The sequence below is a fragment of the Gorilla gorilla genome, chromosome 20 (genome assembly GCF_029281585.2).
Source record: "Gorilla gorilla gorilla isolate KB3781 chromosome 20, NHGRI_mGorGor1-v2.1_pri, whole genome shotgun sequence".
NCBI lineage: Eukaryota > Metazoa > Chordata > Mammalia > Primates > Hominidae > Gorilla > Gorilla gorilla.
In genome coordinates, this window is record NC_073244.2 from 6,394,985 (window position 1) to 6,411,612 (window position 16,628).

General features: G+C 61.3%; 1 protein-coding gene across 3 annotated transcripts; it reads right to left on the reverse strand.

Moving 5' to 3' along the window:
* Nucleotides 1–73: 73 nt before the first annotated feature.
* On the reverse strand, nucleotides 74–16,360 carry POLRMT (RNA polymerase mitochondrial). 3 transcript variants are annotated; one of them, XM_031007812.2, is made up of 21 exons: nucleotides 16,171–16,360; nucleotides 15,579–15,683; nucleotides 12,354–12,982; nucleotides 8,027–8,157; nucleotides 7,615–7,801; nucleotides 6,327–6,476; nucleotides 5,632–5,796; nucleotides 5,393–5,563; nucleotides 4,960–5,184; nucleotides 3,866–4,654; nucleotides 3,175–3,297; nucleotides 2,767–2,889; nucleotides 2,369–2,548; nucleotides 1,993–2,079; nucleotides 1,780–1,893; nucleotides 1,569–1,624; nucleotides 1,352–1,450; nucleotides 624–696; nucleotides 416–501; nucleotides 266–327; nucleotides 74–170 (listed from the first exon to the last, which is right to left on the reverse strand). In XM_031007812.2, exons 1-21 carry the CDS (start codon nucleotides 16,256–16,258, stop codon nucleotides 121–123), a joined length of 3,693 nt encoding a protein of 1,230 aa, XP_030863672.1. In that variant the 5' UTR covers nucleotides 16,259–16,360; the 3' UTR covers nucleotides 74–120. The 3 variants fall into 3 exon arrangements, with proteins under 3 accessions (XP_030863672.1, XP_030863671.1, XP_030863673.1); XM_031007811.3 differs by having other exon boundaries at nucleotides 624–717; nucleotides 16,171–16,339; XM_031007813.3 differs by lacking the exons at nucleotides 74–170; nucleotides 266–327; nucleotides 416–501 and having other exon boundaries at nucleotides 624–1,133; nucleotides 16,171–16,339.
* Between the last annotated feature and the right edge of the window lie 268 nt (nucleotides 16,361–16,628).

Here is a 16,628-nt window from a genome sequence, read left to right on the forward strand (position 1 = left end):
CCTGGCCGCGTGTGATTGCCCGAGACCCGCAGGGCGCGCACCCTCGCTGAAGACAGTGGCTCCAGACAGTGGCTCCTGGGGGTGGCACAAGAGCTTTATTTACACAAGGCTTGCGGGGTGTCAGCTGAAGAAGTAGGTGGAACGCTTCACCTGCTCCAGGTCGAAGGCCCCTGCAGAGGAAGCAGAGCAGACGGCGTGGGTGGCGGGAAGGCCCCGCCCTGGCCCACAGTTCGAGCCACCCTTGGGAGGCTGCCCACCCGCCTACCTGGCTTGGGCACCGCCTGCAGTGTCTCCTTCAGCTGGCTGGCCTCCAAGATCTTCTGGGGCCTGGGGTTGGAAGCAGGGTGGGGTGAGGCTGAGGCCAGGTTTTGGGGGGGGGGGGGGTCCAGGTAGTTGGGGTCAGGGAGCGCCTTACTCAGAGCAGAACCGCTTGACCAGGAACCTGGACAGGTCCTGCAGGATGGGCTCGCTGTGCAAGCGGACAAACTGCTCCCGGCACACCTGGGCAGGAGTCAGAGGATCCCCAGGGGTGATCAGGCAGGCTCTGGGCACCACCCCTACCCAACGCCCCAGAGTGCGGGGCCCCACCCATGGGTGGACTGAGGCTCAGACTACGGGGGCACCTGGTTCATGACGGAGACATCAGCTGCGTGGGTCCAGTAACAGTCGTGCACAGAGACGAAGGTCAGGCCCTTCCTGTGGCAGAGCGGAGAGCTCCTGAAGGGAGGGGAGCTCACAGGGCCACCCGGTGACCAGCATCCTGGCCCTGTGCTCAGCCCCCTCCACTTGAGGTCCAGGGAAGCCCACCCTCCTGCAAGCCTCGCCCCGCCCCTCGCCCCGCCCCGCCCCTCCCCAAACATCCTGGGTTTGGCATCAGCACAGGGGGAGGAAATGTTCCCAGAAGCCACCTCGCCCCACCCCTGCCGCCCCCCGCACTGCTGTGGGAGCCTCAGCTCCGAGGGCGGCTACGCTGTCCCCTCCCGCCAGGGCCACCACCCTGCATCCTGAGCGTTCCCAGCTCCCGTGGCCGGTAGATTCTGCTGGAACGACCTCCACGTGCTCCAGATCTAACCACACGTTGTGGTGCCAAGAAATGCCCAGCAGGAAGGGGCAGCGCCCACGCTCGGCTCTCCCTGTCAGGCCACAGGAGGAGAGCTGCCAGGACCACCGACATTCAGGGCACACAGCCTCAGGGCCTCTGCACAGGCCCCACAGACACAGCAGATCCACTCTGCCCAGTCCCTGCCCCCAGCACTGTCCCCTGCTAGACCCAGCCTCGCCAGCTGTGCCCTGCTAGCCAGAAGACGCCCCTGGGAGGCGAGCGGCACCCACGCCGTCTGGAGACGCCCACCTGTAGCAATGCAGGGCAGTGAGCATCATATGTGAGGAGTCCAGCGAGTGGATGAAGTTGGGCGGGAAGCCGTTCTTCTGCTTACGTGTGTTGGGCTTTCTGAGGACGGAACAGGTGCCGGTGGGGGCGGCCCAGGGACACCCCTAACTGGCTGCTGTCTCCACTGTGGCTGCTCTCCAGACCCCCGGCCAGCCCCCGGCCTGGGCCCCCCACTCACCGGCTGATGTCTCCGTTGTGGGTGTAGGTGATGCTCTGAATTCCACCTCCTATTTGCTAAAAAGGGGAAGGAGCCGGTGAGTCCCACCCGAAGCCCAGCACGGTGGTGGTACACTGGGACGCTGGTACACTGGGGCGGTGGTACACTGGGGCAGTGGCAGTGGTACACTGGGATTGTGGCACACTGGGGCGGGATGGGGTGGTACACTGACCTTGACCTTGGAATCCAGGCGATACGGCTGGATGACGGGGACGCCCAGGGGTGTGACCCACTCCACCACGGAGCCCGTGTGGGAGATGAGGCGGGCGCTCTCGGTCAGCCAGTGCTGTGGGACACAGGCCGTCTCAGGGCAGGGGGCTCAGGGTGGGGCTCCCGTCCACTTGCTTGGGGAGTCCTGGCCGAGCGGGGACAGGACAGGACGTACCTGGATGGCCCGGGTCCCCGAGAACATCTCCTGTAGACTCTTGAAGACCTGGCGTACGAGATAGTGGGAGGCCTCCCACACGAACTCCTGCAGAAGGCGGGCGGCAGGTGCAGGTCCTCAGGGGCTGGCCCGTTCACGCCCTACTCCCCCCTATTTCAGAGCAACTGAGGCCCAAGGCCTAGGGCCTAGCAGGAGGGCGGGGGAATGGGGCCTGACGCTCACGCAGTCGGCAAGAGACTCCCAAGCCCTAACAGGCAGCCGGTGGTCTTGGGGAACAGCCAGGGCTCCTGCTGGGAGGCTGGGTCTGGGGCACACCCGTCTGAGTTTTAAATGGCAGAGAAACCAACATGTTCGCAGCGCGACAGGCCTGGCGCACCTGGGGAAAGTCGCTCAGCTCCCGGAGGCGCTTCTCAATCTGCAGGCGCCCGCCATAGCGCGTGACCCCGTACACCACCGTCATCACCGTCTGCTTCACCACCTTGCGGGTGATGAAACCTTCCAGCACCTGTGCCACCCGCGTGCCCCGCTGGGCGTCCTGCCTACGGAACACCTCCACCTGCACCGCGGGTGGGCGGGTGGCGTGGGTCAGCCCCGCTAGCAGCCCAGGGGCCACCAAGCACCCATGAAGCCCTCAGACAACATCTGCTTGGGAAGCCCCCGCCCCAGCCCCACCACATCCTCAGGACAGGCCAAGGTGAGGGCACCTAGGGCCGAGACTCAGGGCCCACATTGCCCCCACGCCGAGATGCCCCCGGGCAGCAGGGCACACCCTACCTGCGCGGCCACGCCGCTGTACACGTCCTGGGGCACATCCGAGGGCTCCAGGTTGACGGAGGCGGCGCCCACGCTGTCGCGGCCCAGAGCAGCATAATGCTGCAGGCCGTTGCAAGAGCCGTCCTGAGGAAGGGGCGGCAAACGGGAGATGGAGGCGCAGAGAGGCAGAGACGTGTGGGACCCCAAACCAGCCCCCAGGTCGAGCCGTTCCTAGGGCCGTGCACCCCCCAGCCAAGTGCACCGGAGCCCCCGCACGCTCCCGGGAGAGACCAGGAGCCATGGCTCCCGCACACTCTAGGACCACCTCCAGAGAATACCACGAGCGAAGGTGAAATCTCACACCCTCAAGTCAAGCCCCAGGCCCAGTGCACACCGCACGGCCTCGGGGACCCGACCCAGCTGGCTCACCTGATGGACGGGGAGGTGGGAGACATAGGCGGCAGGGTCGGAGGCGCGCACAGCATTCGCCACCTCCATACAGCAGGCCAGCGTCTGCCAGGGTTCCTCCGCGCCCATCCACCACTTTCGGCCCTGCGGGGACAGCGGATGGGGGGCAGTGAGGCCCGGGCCCGATCCCTGAGCCCGCTGGAAGGCTGTGTTGCGGGGAGGTGGGAAATGGGGAGGAGACGCACACGCGTGACGGTGAACACAGGACGCATGTGAGCGAGAGACGGGGCGGTGGCTGGATGAGTTCTCCATAGTCACCGATAGAGGATGGGAGCTGCGGGTGGACCGGGCTGACACAAGTGTGTCCGGAGCTGCCAGGGGAGGAGGGCGGACAGGGGACTTGGGGGCGCCTGGGGAGGAAGGAGCGTGGGGGACGTGGGGGAGGGGGGAACGTGGGGAACGCGGGGGGCCCTGGGGCAGGGGAGAGGGGAGAAGCAGGACGGGCAGGAGGCGCGGGGGAGGAGAGTGGGCGGGGGAAAGCGGGGGCGCCAGGGGAGGGGGGAGCGTGGGGAAAGCGGGGGCGCCAGGGAAGAGGGAAGGGAGGAGGAAGACGGGCAGGGGGCGCGGGGGCGCCGGGGGATGCGGGAGGGCGGCGGACGCGGGGGAGCCGGGGGACGCGGGAGGGCGGGGAATGCGGGGACCCCGCCCCTACCGTCAAGGGTTGGTCCGCGGAGTCCAGGATGTCATCCATCACCTCCTCCGCAAAGGCCAGGCGCTTCCGCAGCGGCTCCCGCTTCTTCAACCCCGTGAGGTTGACCAGGTGGATCTTGAGCCAATCCAGGCCGCGCGGGCCGAGCGGGCGGCCCTGGGCAAACTCCAGCAGCGCCCGCGCCACGTCGCTGCCCAGGTGGTTGAAGTGCGGCGGGCAGGGGTAGGTGCGGCCGCGGAAGTCCATGTTGTGCGGCAGCCAGAAGACGCGGTCCCGCAGGTGCTGCGCCAGCGAGAGGCGGTACAGCGCTTCCGCCCGCAGGCTGTGCATCTCCCGGGCCACCTTCTGGCAGTGCGCCAGCTCACGGCGCAGCTCGGCCTTGCAGGCGGGCGCGGCGCTGTGCGGCAGGTGGGCCTCGGGCGGCTGGGGCGCCTCGGAGGGCGGGGCCGGCACGCCTAGCTGGGGGCAGCCCTTGGCCTGGAAGAGCTGCAGCACCAGGTCCAGCACGCGCCCGTTGACGCGCCAGGCGCAGTTGCCCAGTTGGGTGAGGGCGTCCAGCGCGCCATGCAGCGCGGTGGGCGGGCAGGTTTCCAGCAGCTCCTGGTGCTGCGTGGCGCCTTCCACCGTGCGCATCAGCTTGGTGGGGCTGAGCAGGAAGGCACCAGAGTGCGGCGATGTCCAGGGCAGCGGGGGGCAGAGCATGGGTACATCCACCGCCTCGAAGGTCAGCGTGGGCTCCGCGGCCTTCTCCAGCAGCTGCACGTAGGCCGGGTGCGGCTTCAGGATGCCGATCTGGGGTGCGACAGGCAGACGGGTCAGGGCCCCGGTGCTGGGGCTTTCCTGTCCCCACCCCTTAAACTCGGGTGAGAGGGGCCGGCTCCCCGGCCAACAAGAAACCAGTGTGGCCTCCCACGAACAGAAGCCACCTCCAGAAACGGCCGGACAGCTGCATGGACACCCATGGTGTGTCCCGAGTCCTGGGAGGTACTGACGGCTGCGCTGAGATCAAGGCTCCGCCCGAAGGCGCCAACCCCATGGGGTCCCTGGTCCCCCCAGCAGGATGCCCCCCAGCTCAGGAGGGCACTGCTGCCTGGCACCTGCTGGACGTTGCGGAAGGAATACACGTGGTAGAGCACGGGGACAAGCCGAGAGGAGCGATGCGGTTTGTCCAGGTTGCATGGCATCTGCGTAGCCTGCACCAGCATCTCCGCCAGCAGCTTGCCCAGCTCCATCTGCACTGGCAGGGGCCAGGGCTGCTCCCGCAGGGCCTCGGGCGCCCCCAGCGCCTCCCAGTACTGCCGCGGCAGGCAAGGCTCGGGCACCTGTGGGACAGGGCGGTCAGGGCGCTGGGCACCGGGGCCCCTGAGCCAGATGCCCCACCGCCCGTACCTGACCCCCGGTGGGGCATCTGTCAGCCCAAGCATACAGATGAACAGACTGAAGCTTGGGTGCAAACCCGGCTGCCCCAGGGAGGGAGAGCGCCCACCCACCACTGGCCCCAGCCAGGAGGAGAGGGGGTGCGAGCCTCACCTCGGCGTCGGAGGCCAGCAGGCACAGGTACTTCCTGTAGTGGTTCTGCAGCGCCTGCACCTGGCCACTGACCCGCTGCCTCTGCACCACGTGCCGGCTGAAAGTGCGCGCACTCAGCTCCCGGGCCAGGGTGGTGAAGGACTCACCTTGGGCGGGCAGCGCCTGCAGGACCTGCGGAAGGAAGCCGTGAGTGCCTGCCCGCCCCGCCCGGGGACCCGGCCGCGCGGAGGAAGACGCACCTGCAGGAGCATCCGCACCACCTCGCGCTCGTCCAGCAGGCACAGGAAGGGGTACAGTGAGAACCGGCCCTCGTACACCTCGCGCTCTAGGCGGCTCTTGGTCTCCCGCAGTGCCCGGCACAGTGCTTTCTCCCACTGCTCCCGCAGCGTCTTCAGGGTCTTCCGCTGCGGGGGACGAACGGGCCCAGTGAGCCCCGTGGCAGCTGGCGGGAGCCAGGCTCACAGGACGGGGGTCACCGCAGCTCCCTGCAGAGACCTCATGGCCCTCAAGGTCCCTGCTGTGTGTTCCGGGTAGCTCCTCACCCCGCCCTGCCCTCTGCCGGCTTCAGCGTGCCTGACGCAGCCAAAAGCAAAAGCCCAGCCGCAGTGTGCGCAGAAGCACAGGCCAAGACCCAACCTCGGGACTCCACAAGTCTTCCCTGAGCGGCAGCCAGGCTGAGATCCTAGGCCCTGCATGACCAGACCAGGGCATGAGCAATTCAACCGCATACACGGAGCTCAGCCCCTGCGGCGGACACGTGACCCCGGCTCAGCCCCTGCGGCGGACACGCGACCCCGGCTCAGCCCCTGCGGCGGACACGCGACCCCGGCTCAGCCCCTGCGGCGGACACGTGACCCCGGCTCAGCCCCTGCGGCGGACACGCGACCCCGGCTTAGCCCCTGCGGCGGACACGGGATCCCGGCTCAGCCCCTACCGCGTGCGTGACCTCCTTGCTTGGCAACGTGGGCTTCTCCACGGACACCACGCACACCCTGCTGGCCAGCTCCAGGTGGAGCTGCTTCTCAAAGAGGCACTGCAGGGTCTTCAGGGGCAGGTGCAGCTTCGGGTAGGACACAGGCCCATCCTGCAGGGATGGGGGTAGTGAGGTTGGGGGCTTGACCAGAGGGCGACCTGCCCTCACCACCCTGGCACACCTGCCCTGCCCTCCCAGGACCCCGAGACGGCATGGGTGCATGCCTTTCTGCGTCTCCTGCAAGTTGCTGGTGGCCATCGCTGACGCGGGGAAAGACGGGCTGTGGGTAAAGTCAGTGCCAGCGGCGCAAACCAAAGGCCTTGGCACCCCCTGGCCTCGACCCCTCTAGATGGGACACTGGGCACCGTGCAGGGGGTGGCAGGGGCGGTGATGCTGGGAGCTGGCAGAGCCTGGGGAGACCGTTCACTGAGCCCCCAGATGTTTGCTGTTTTCTCCTCAAACTCAGAACTGTATGAATGTGACCCATCCAGAAATAGATGAATTAAAAATAACAACTAAAGCCTAGCGCTTTGAGAATCAAAGACGCACGTCCACACAAGCTTCTACACAAACGTTCACAGCTGCATGACTCGTAGTCGATAAGTAGAAACAGCCCAACGTCCCATCAGCGGACGAACAGACGGGCGCGGCCATCCACGCTCCAGAGCATGACTCAGCCCTGACCCAGGCTGCCTCGCGGATGCACTGTGAGGACGTCACGCTCAGTGGGAGATGCCAAACACAAAAGGTCACGCAGACTGTGGTCCCATTTCTATGGAATGTCCAGAGCAGACTCATCCACAGATGGGGAGGGGATGGGGAGTGGCGGGGATGGGGACGAGGCTTCCTTTTGGGGTGATGGAACATTCTAGAATTAGACAACCGTGACTACACTAAAATCGCTGAATTACACCTTTAAGAGGGTTTTATAGCAGGTGAATTACACCTCAGTAACCGACGAGCCCACTGCGTGCACCTGGCAGCCCCACTCAAACGCACTGCTCTCCTGTCACCCCACCCTCCCTCTGCGGCGCCCGACCACCTCGTCCCCCTGAGCCCACACCCTCAGGGCCAAGACCCTCCCAGCTCTGGGTCCTCCCATCTTCTCAGAGGAGGAACGGAGGAATTCAGGGCCCAGCCCAGGTGAGCCCTGGGCACCGGGGAGACCCACTGGTCTGAGCTGAGGCTCCAGGAACCCCCAAAGGGCAGCTATGAGGACTGAAGTCAGCCGGGGCCCACGTAGGCTCACCTTGGCATACACGTCCCTGAGCAGCTTGGAGGTGTTGACCGGGGGCGGCAGCTGCGGCGGGAGGCTGAAGGTGGGCTTCACCTTGTGCACGGCCTTCAGAACAGTGGCCCGATCCTCCTCAGACAGGGGCACGGCGGTGAAGAGTGCCTGCAGCTTCAGCCCCTCCTGGCTCATCTGTTCCAGACACCTGTGGTGCAGGAGGCCTGCTCGAGGGACGGGCCAGCCCCACGCTGGGCTTCCACAGACCCCAGGGGAACCTCGTGACCACCTCCTGCTAGCCTGCAGGTCTCAGTGTGGCTGTCAGACCCTCTGGGGGTCCCCAGCCCCCAGCCCAGGCACTGTCTCAGATCTTAAAACCCTGGCAGGGACATGGTGGGGGGTGGGGGGTGGGGGCCCTCCCGACACCACCTACCTTTCGATGGTCCCGGCGTCCTGGTCCTGCCTCCCCATGCACTGGAGGGCAGCCGCATAGGACAGCAGGTCCGGGGTCAAGCCGGCATCCTTCACCATGAATAACACATACACCAGCTCCTTGAAGGCACCCTGGGAGACCAAGCCAGGGTGAGGGTCTGGGGGGATGGCCCAACCTCCACATCCTCCCTGCTCCCTGGAGACCCCTTCTCTGTAGCCACCAGCTCAGCAGGGGACAGGGTCACCAGGCAGGAGTGGCCAGCTGGGCAGACCGATGCGTCCCCCTGAGGTTCTGACACACAAGCTCCATCTGCAGAGGCGGCCGCATGGCCCGCCAGGTGGGACTGTGGGAGGTTCACGTTCCTCTGAGAGTCAGCTTGTTAAACCTCCAGATTTGTCAATTGCGTGGATCTTTTCAAAGGACTGACTTGGCTTGACTGTTTCTGCCTTCCATTTCATCGATTTGTTTTAATTTTTGTAACTTCCTCTCATCTACTTGCTTTAGGTTTAGTGACAGCTTCTTCTTCTAGTTTCCTAAGGTAACGTATTTGGTCTGAGATGTTCCACTTCCCCCCCCCCCCCAAGATGGAGTCTTGCTCTGTTGCCCAGGCTGGAGTGCAGTGGCACAATCTCAGCTGGGCCGGGTTCTCTGCCTCCTGGGTTCCAGCAATTCTCCTGCCTCAGCCTCCTAGGTAGCTGGGATTACAGGCACACGCCACCACACCAGCTAATTTTTTGTATTCTTAGCAGATACGGGGTTTCACCATGCTGGCCAGGCTGGTCTCGAACTCCTGACATCATGATCCGCCAGCCTCAGCCTCCCAAAGTGCTGGGATGACAGGTGTGCACCACCGCGCCCGGCCATCACCTTTCCGAATATAGGCATTTTGTGACTATAAATTACCCTGCGAGCACTGTGTTAGCTGCACCCCAGAACTTGACAGGTGGTGTTTTCATTTTCATTATCTCCAAGTGTTTTCAAACTTCATAGTTTACTTCTTCTTTGGAAATTTTATTTAATTTTTTTTTAGATGGAGTCTCACTCTGTCGCCCAGGCTGGAGTGCAGTGGCGCAATCTCGGCTCACTGTCAACCTCCGCCTCCCAGGTTCAACCGATTCTCCTGCCTCAGCTTCCTGAGTAGCTGGGATTATAGGCACATGCCACCACACCCAGCTAATTATTTTGTATTTTTAGTAGAGATGGGGTTTTGCCCTGTTGGCCAGGCTGGTCTCCAACTCCTGACCTCAGGGGATCCACCGGCCTCGGCCTCCCAAAGTGCTGGGATTACAGGCCTGAGCCACCATGCCCAGCCATGTATAGCTTAAATATCCCCTGCAATTTTTTTTTTTTCGTTTAATTTTTGGCCAGGCACAGTGGCTCATGCCTGTAACCCCAGCACTTTGGGAGGCCAAGGCAGGAGGATCACAAGGTCAGGAGTTTAAGACCAGCCTGGCCAACATAGTGAAACCCCATCTCCACTAAAAATACAAAAAAAAAAAAAAAAAAAAAAAATTAGCTGGGCGTGGTGGCACATGCCTGTAATCCCAGCTACTGGGAGCCTGGGGCAGGAGAATCACTTGAACGCAGAAGGCGGAAATTGCGGTGAGCCGGGATCTCACCACTGCACTCCAGCCTGGGTGACAGAAACTTTGCTGTTGACAGAGACTTGGAGACTCTGTCTTAAAATATACATATATATATATATATATATAAAATAACATATATATATAATTTTTTTCTTGTATTCATTTTTCCTGACATCCCTGTTCTCAGCAATTTCTCCTTTGACCCAGTGGCTGCTTAAGAGTGGCCTGTAACAGACTATTCCAAAAGGAAAAAAATTCCCTTACATCCTCCCACCCCATAGTCCTGCAGCTGAAGACATGCTGTGACATGAGGTGGCCACACACCAGAGACCAGAGACATGAGTTTTGGGGCATTTTTTTTTGAGACGGAGTCTCGCTCTGTCACACAAGCTGGAGTGCAATGGCTCGATCTTGTCTCACTGCAAGCTCCGCCTCCCAGGTTCACGCCATCCTCCTGCCTCAGCCTCCCGAGTAGCTGGGACTGCAGGCGCCCGCCACCACACCCGCCTAACTTTTTGTATATTTTTAGTAGAGACGGGGGTTTCACCGTGTTAGCCAGGATGGTCTCGATCTCCTGACCTCGTGATCCGCCCGCCTCAGCCTCCCAAAGTGCTGGGATGACAGGCGTGAGCCACCGTGCCCGGCTGGTTTTGGCGCAGTTTCTAAACAACCTCTGTACGGTAGACCTCACTGGCCACACACAGTCCTTAAAGTGAAATATTCAGTTCTTCCCTTTCACCAGCTTCAAGTGTTCACTAGCCACACACAGCTGCTGGCAGATGCGGAAAATTCCCAACATCATAGAAAGTTCTACTGGATGGTGCTGGTTAGAATACGTGGCCGGGCGCAGTCGCTCACGCCTGGAATCCCAGCACTTAGGGAGGCTGAGGCGGGCGGATCACCTGAGGTCAGGAGTTTGAGACCAGCCTGGCCAACATGGCAAAAGCCCGTCTCTACTAAAAATACAAAAATTGGCCGGGCGTGGTGGCGCGCACCTGTAATCCCAGCCACTCAGGAGGCTGAGGCAGGGAGAATTATTGAACCCAGGAGGCGGAGGCTGTAGTGAGCTGAGATCATGGCACTGCACCCTAGCCTGGGCAACAGACAGAGAATCTATCTCAAAAAAAAAAAAAAAAAAAAAAAAAAGATAAAAGCAATGCATTAGCCTGACTAACATGCTGAAACCCCACCTCTACTAAAAATAAAAATTAAAACAATTATCCAGGGGTGGTGGCACACGCCTGTAATCCCAGCTGCTCGGGAGGCTGAGCTCGCAGTCCAGCGACATCCAGGACTGCTGGCCACCCCCGAACGCTGGGAGAGGCAGGAGGGGCCCCTGCTAGAGCCTCTGGAGAGACTTCGGGTCTGCAGACATCTTGATTTCAGACTTCTGGGCTCGTGCTAAGAGTGCGTTTCTGCTGTGCAAGCTGCCAGGTTTGTGACACTTTCGTAGGGGCCGATCCCAAAAGCGCCGTTACAGTGTGGGCTCTCTGCCGAGGGAATCCAGGGGGCTTGTGACCTTGGAGGGGAAAATACACGACCCTCATCCTCAGTCCTCCCGGAGTCTGGCGCCCCCTGCAGCAAGGAGGAACCAGGCCGCACGCCGCCTCCACCTTGTGGCAAGAGCACTGCAGACCTCACTGCAGGACTGGCCCCACCTGATCCTGAATTTCGCTGTTTGATGCATTAATAAAGAAGCATATCAAGTTCTCTACCACGAATTGGTCTTAATGTTGTGATATCTGTGTTTTAATATAATGGTATCCCATGTTTACCCAAATATTAAGAGAAGCTTTTATGCTGTTTCTCAAATTAGGGCTAAAGGATCATGGGGTGGGAGAAAGCTGGGAACGTTTGCTCCCTGGAAAGGGTGTGTAAACACCACCCTCCAAAACAAGCAAAAGGTCCGAGGAGAAACTTTGGCCGGATACGGTGGCTCACGCCTGTAATCCCAGCTCCTCGGGAGGCTGAAGGGGGCAGATCACGAGGTCAGGAGTTTGAGACCAGCCTGGCCAACACGGTGAAACCCCCGTCTCTACTCAAAATACAAAAATTAATCGGGCGTGGTGGCGGGCACCTGTAACTCCAGCTACTTAGGAGGCTGAGGCAGGAGAATCACTTGAACCTGGGAGGTAGAGGTGGCCATGAGCCGAGATCGCACCACCGTACTCCAACCTGGTAACAGAGGGAGAGTATGTCCCAAAAAACAAACAAATAAACAAACAAAAAGAAAACGGCAAGAGAAATTGGAAACTACTCCAGATGAACCACAACGAAGACAGGTGGGATACATCTAAAGCTGTGCTCAGAGGGAATGCGGCGCCAGTGAACACCCACATTTCACACAGAAGGATCTCAGCACAGCAGCCTGACCTTCCACCTCAGGAAACCAGAAAAAGGAGCAAAGTCAACCCCAACACCAAAGCCTCATCCTGACGAGGGCTCTGCAGGCTGCCCCCCGACGAGGCCAAAAGCACCCCTTGTCCAGACAGGTTCACGAGCCCCGAGAAAGACCGGAAGGAAATGCTCAAGGCATTAGCAGAATTTCTCCCTATTTTTTTGGTCATTTTCAAAATTTGAGAGTCACACGTGATTTGTATTTGAAAAGCCTAAAAGAATTATTAAAATAAAAAACAAAGGACTTGAACCTGGGGGCTAAGAGAGAAAAGTCCAGTCTAAATGAGGGCAAGTTCCTGTCTCCAACGACCAGGGCAGGTGCCCCGGCTCCCGGCTGCACTCACCTGCCGCGCCCAGCCAAGCATCACGGCGTTGTACATGTCCAGCGTGAGCAGCTTCCGCTTCTGCCGCTGGCCATGGTGGATGACCAGCAGGTGGTGGGCGAGGGGCAGCTGGTCAGTGAGCAGGCAGCACTTGAAGAAGGCAAGGAGCCTCTGCTGCTGACCTGAGAGCTGGGCCTGCGAGTGCTGCCCCGACGGGGCCTGCTCCACATCAAGGCTCAGCTTCCCAGGGGCCTCCTGCAGCAGCCGGGCCAGCTGCTCCTCCCAGGGGCTCTCGGGGGCCTGGAGCGTGCAGTGCTCCAGGCACCCGGCCATCTGCTTGCTCAGGAGCCGGGGCTCCACCTGCAGGCGCCTGGTCAGCGCCTTGAACTCCCCGCTCTGGAATGGCATCTGCAGCTTCGTCTTCAACCGCTGCATACGCATCTGCTGGGTCCGCTTATCCTTCTCCAGTATCTCTGCCCAGCGGCCACAGGGCACCGGGGTGGCATCCTTGGCCCCCATCTGGACCTTCCTGGGTGGCTGGAGGCTACCATCTCCACTGCCACATTCTGGGAGCCGCGCCACATCCACCCTGTTCACCACCACCTCCGACACGCTCTCAGCCTGCAGCTGCCGCACCCGCGCCTGGAGCACTGTGAGGGGCAGAAGGCGAGGACGTGAGAGGGACCCCCCCCCCACATTCGAGCACCCGTCTCTCTGGACCCTGAGCCAGGCCAGGAGGCGCAGGTGGCTGAGCTCGCTGGGACCCAAGGCATGAATTCCTCGTATTTGCCAACAACGTTGTAAGGTCTGCCCGCTGCTTTCCAGACACACGCACCCCACCACCTCCGCACCTCCCCACCCGAGCCTCACAGAACTCAGCAGCCCTAACAAGCTGCCACCGAAACCTGCAGCACCACGTCTCCCCGGTCACTGGCCGCTCAGACCCTCCAGGTGCCCAGGCCCAGAACCCGGGGTCTCTGACAACTCCCTCCGTCCACCTCTCAGTACCTCCTCTGGGCTTGCCTCCAGAATCTATCCAGGTGGCCCCCGCCTCCCCTGCCCCTCTCACTCACTGTCTAGCTCAGGGCCTCTGCACAGACTCCCGGGACCCTGAACCACCCACTCCCTGGCTCAACCGTGGCCTGCAAGTTCGCACCCCGCCTCAGCAAGACCCCCCAGCTGGTGGAGCTGCCACACACACCCCCCTAGGCTCCCAGTGTCTACGATGGTGGACGCTGAGTTAGTAAAGGCTGAGCCACTAGCTCGCAGGGAAAACACGGCTCCTGCTCGTGCCGCCTCAGGTTGCATTTTTGCCAACCAATCAATGCCTAAGTGTTCTGTATCTGTTTAAAGAAGCCTCGTTGGAAATCTATTGCTGGCCGGACATGGCGGCTCACGTCGGTCATCCCAGCACTTTGGGAGGCCGAGGCAGGAAGATCACCTAAGGTCAGGAGTTCGAGACCAGCCTGGCCAACATGGTGAAACCCTGTCTCTATTAGAAATCCAAAAAATTAGCTGGGCGTGGTGGCGTGTGTCTATAGTACCAGCTACTTGGGAGGCTGAGGCAGGAGAATTGCTTGAGCCTGGGAGGCAGAGGTTGCAGTGACTCAAGATAGCGCCATTGAACTCCAGCCTGGGCAACAGAACAATATTCCATCTAAAAAAAAAAGACCGTTGAAATAGGCCGGGTACAGGGCCGCGCACCTGTGGTCCCAGCTACTCCGGTGGCTGAGGTGAAAGAATCACCTAAGCCTAGGAGTTCCTGGCTGCTGTGAGCCGTGATCAGGCCACCGTGCTGCAGCCTGAGAGACAGAGCAGGACCCTGTCTCAAAAAAAAAAAAAAAGGAGGGTGGGACCCAGGTGTCCAGGTGTGGTGGCTCACGCCTGTAATCCCAGCACTTTGGGAGGCCGAGGCGGGCGGATCACGAGGTCAGGAGATCAAGACCATCCTGGCTAACACGGTGAAACCCCGTCTCTACTAAAAATACAAAAAATTAATCGGGCACGGTGGTGCGCGCCTGTAGTTCCAGCTACTCGGGAGGTTGAGGCAGGAGAATTGCTTGAACTCGGGAGGCGGAGGCTGCAGTGAGCCAAGATCGCACCATTGCACTCCAGCCTGGCAACAGATTGAGAATCCGTCTCAAGAAAAAAAAAATTGCTGAAATAAAAAGACAAGCGTGATGTCCGCCTTCAGAGTGCTCCAAAACTCAGGAGATACTTTCAGGATTAACAGTTGAGAGCTTTGTTTTGTTTTGTTTTTGAGGTGGAATTTCCCTCGTTGCCCAGGCTAGAGTGCAATGGCATGATCTCGGCTCACAGCAACCTCCACCTTCCGGGTTCAAGCGATTCTCCTGCCTCAGTCTCCCTGGGTTCAAGCGATTTTCCTGCCTCAGCCTCCTGAGTAGCTGGCACTGCAGGCGTTCACCACCATGCCCAGCTAATTTTTGTATTTTTAGTAGAGACGGTGTTTCACCATGTTGGCCAGGCTGGTCTTGAACTCATGACCTCTTGATCCGCCCGCCTAGGCCTCCCAAAGTGCTGGGATTACAGGCGTGAGCCATCGCACCAGGCCTCGAACCCCTGACCTCTTGATCCGCCCACCTCGGCCACCCAAAAGTGCTGGGATTACAGGCGTGAGCCACCGCACCTGGCCAGGTTTTTTCCCTTTATAAAGGTTCTCCCGTCTCTCCCTTCCCGGCTGGCTAATGGACGCAGACAGGATGTGGGACAGAAGCACCGGCGGGAAGCAAGCACAGGGAAGCTCCCACCTCCCTCCCACACCACCAGCCAGGCCAGGACGAGGACCTGCCACCGCTGGAGCCTGGGCTGTCCCTCCCAAGTTTCGCAGTCATCCAGTCTCCATTAGGCGCCTACCTCCCCAGAGCCAAGCCAGGACAGCTGAGTCAGTTCAGGGTTCACGTCCTGGCTCTGCACATGTGGCCTTGGGGGGGGGGGGGGGTCTCTCCAGACATAATCTTGGGCCTCACCTGTGTCCCTGGAAAGTGGGAGCACCTGGTAGGGTTCTGGGGAGGGGGAATTACGAGAGCTCCAGGAAGGAGCCTACTCAGCAAGGACAGGGCCCATGAGCTGTGCAAGAGATGTTCCAGCAACGCCGTCTGGGCGGGTCCTGGGACCCGAGAGGTGGAGACCGCCCTCAACCTGTCTCAGAATCTGAGCCTTCGCCTTTTCTCCCGGCAGCAGGGAGAGGACTCTCCTCTCCCGGGCCGCCGTGGGGGTCGCGCTCACCCTCCAGCAGCTCCACGTGGCCCCAGTCCTTCCTGCGGTCTTGGTCTTGCTCCTGGAGGCTGGCGGACGAGCTCCTCCTGGGGCCGCAGACGCCACCGACGGTCCCTGCGGGAAAGACGAGGGCGGCTGAGGGGGGCCGGGCGTGTGGGCGGGGGGCTCCATAAAGGCAGAAACCGAAGGGTCGAAGGGCAAAGGAGCCCTAAACGCAGCGGAAACTCTCTGAGCACGGGCTTAAGTTGGAAAGAAACTAAGACAGCGAAGGTGGAAGGGCCCCGCCGCGGCGAACACGGGCGCGGAACCGCGGAGAGAGGGTTCCTCGCACTCGAGGTGCAGCAGGTCAAAGGTTAAGAGCCCTAGACACCACACCTGGGGTCAGGAGGCTCCATAAGAAACCACGAGTCAAAGGTCAGACTGCACTGAGGAGCCTCAGTCGGAAGAGCAGGCAAGGGCGAGTGGAAAGCGGGGCCGGGTCGGTGGGCTCCGCACGCCCAGGTGCAAAGAGGCAAAGGTCAAAGCGCCAAAGGCCCGGGCCGCGCGGGGAGGAGCCCGCGGCGTGGCCCCCGGGCTGCCTGGCCGTCTCCCTTCGTGTTACCTTCTTTGGCGGGGAGTCCCGGGCGGCCGCAAGGCCGCAGGGCCCGTTTGAGCCCCGCCGCTCCGCGGCCCCAGCAAAGTGCCGACATTACGCACGCCGCTCCGGGCGCCGACGCCGACGCCGACGCCGCCGCCGCCACCACCACCCCACCGGCCCGCGCCTGCGCATGCGCCCGCGCCGCCTGCCGGGAGTTGTGGTTTCATGGTCGACGGAGGCTGCGAAGGGAAACCCCAGCCGGAAGTAGACTCCCAGGATGCAGCGGAGGCGCGAAGGCATACGCCGATGGACGCTCTGATTGGTTCCTCATGCTGTTTTCAAAGGTGGGGGCGGGACAGAGCTGTTGCCGTGGCAACTGGGGGCACGCTCAGGCTGTTTTCCCGAGGACCTCAAATCCGGACTTTTTTTCTGTTTTTCTTTCTTTTTTGGTTTTGTTTTGGACGCGTTGTCGCCCAGGCTGG

Bases quoted from the DNA above. Each gene is read 5' to 3' on its own strand.
- POLRMT (XM_031007811.3), bottom strand. From the start codon at position 16,258: ATGTCGGCACTTTGCTGGGGCCGCGGAGCGGCGGGGCTCAAACGGGCC. The intron at 2,890-3,174 runs GTGAGCCAGCTG...CCCCTTCCTCAG, and splicing joins CCCACCTCCCCGTCCATCAG to GACGGCTCTTGCAACGGCCT. The intron at 171-265 runs GTAGGCGGGTGG...CTTCCTCTGCAG, and splicing joins GCAGGCGGTGCCCAAGCCAG to GGGCCTTCGACCTGGAGCAG.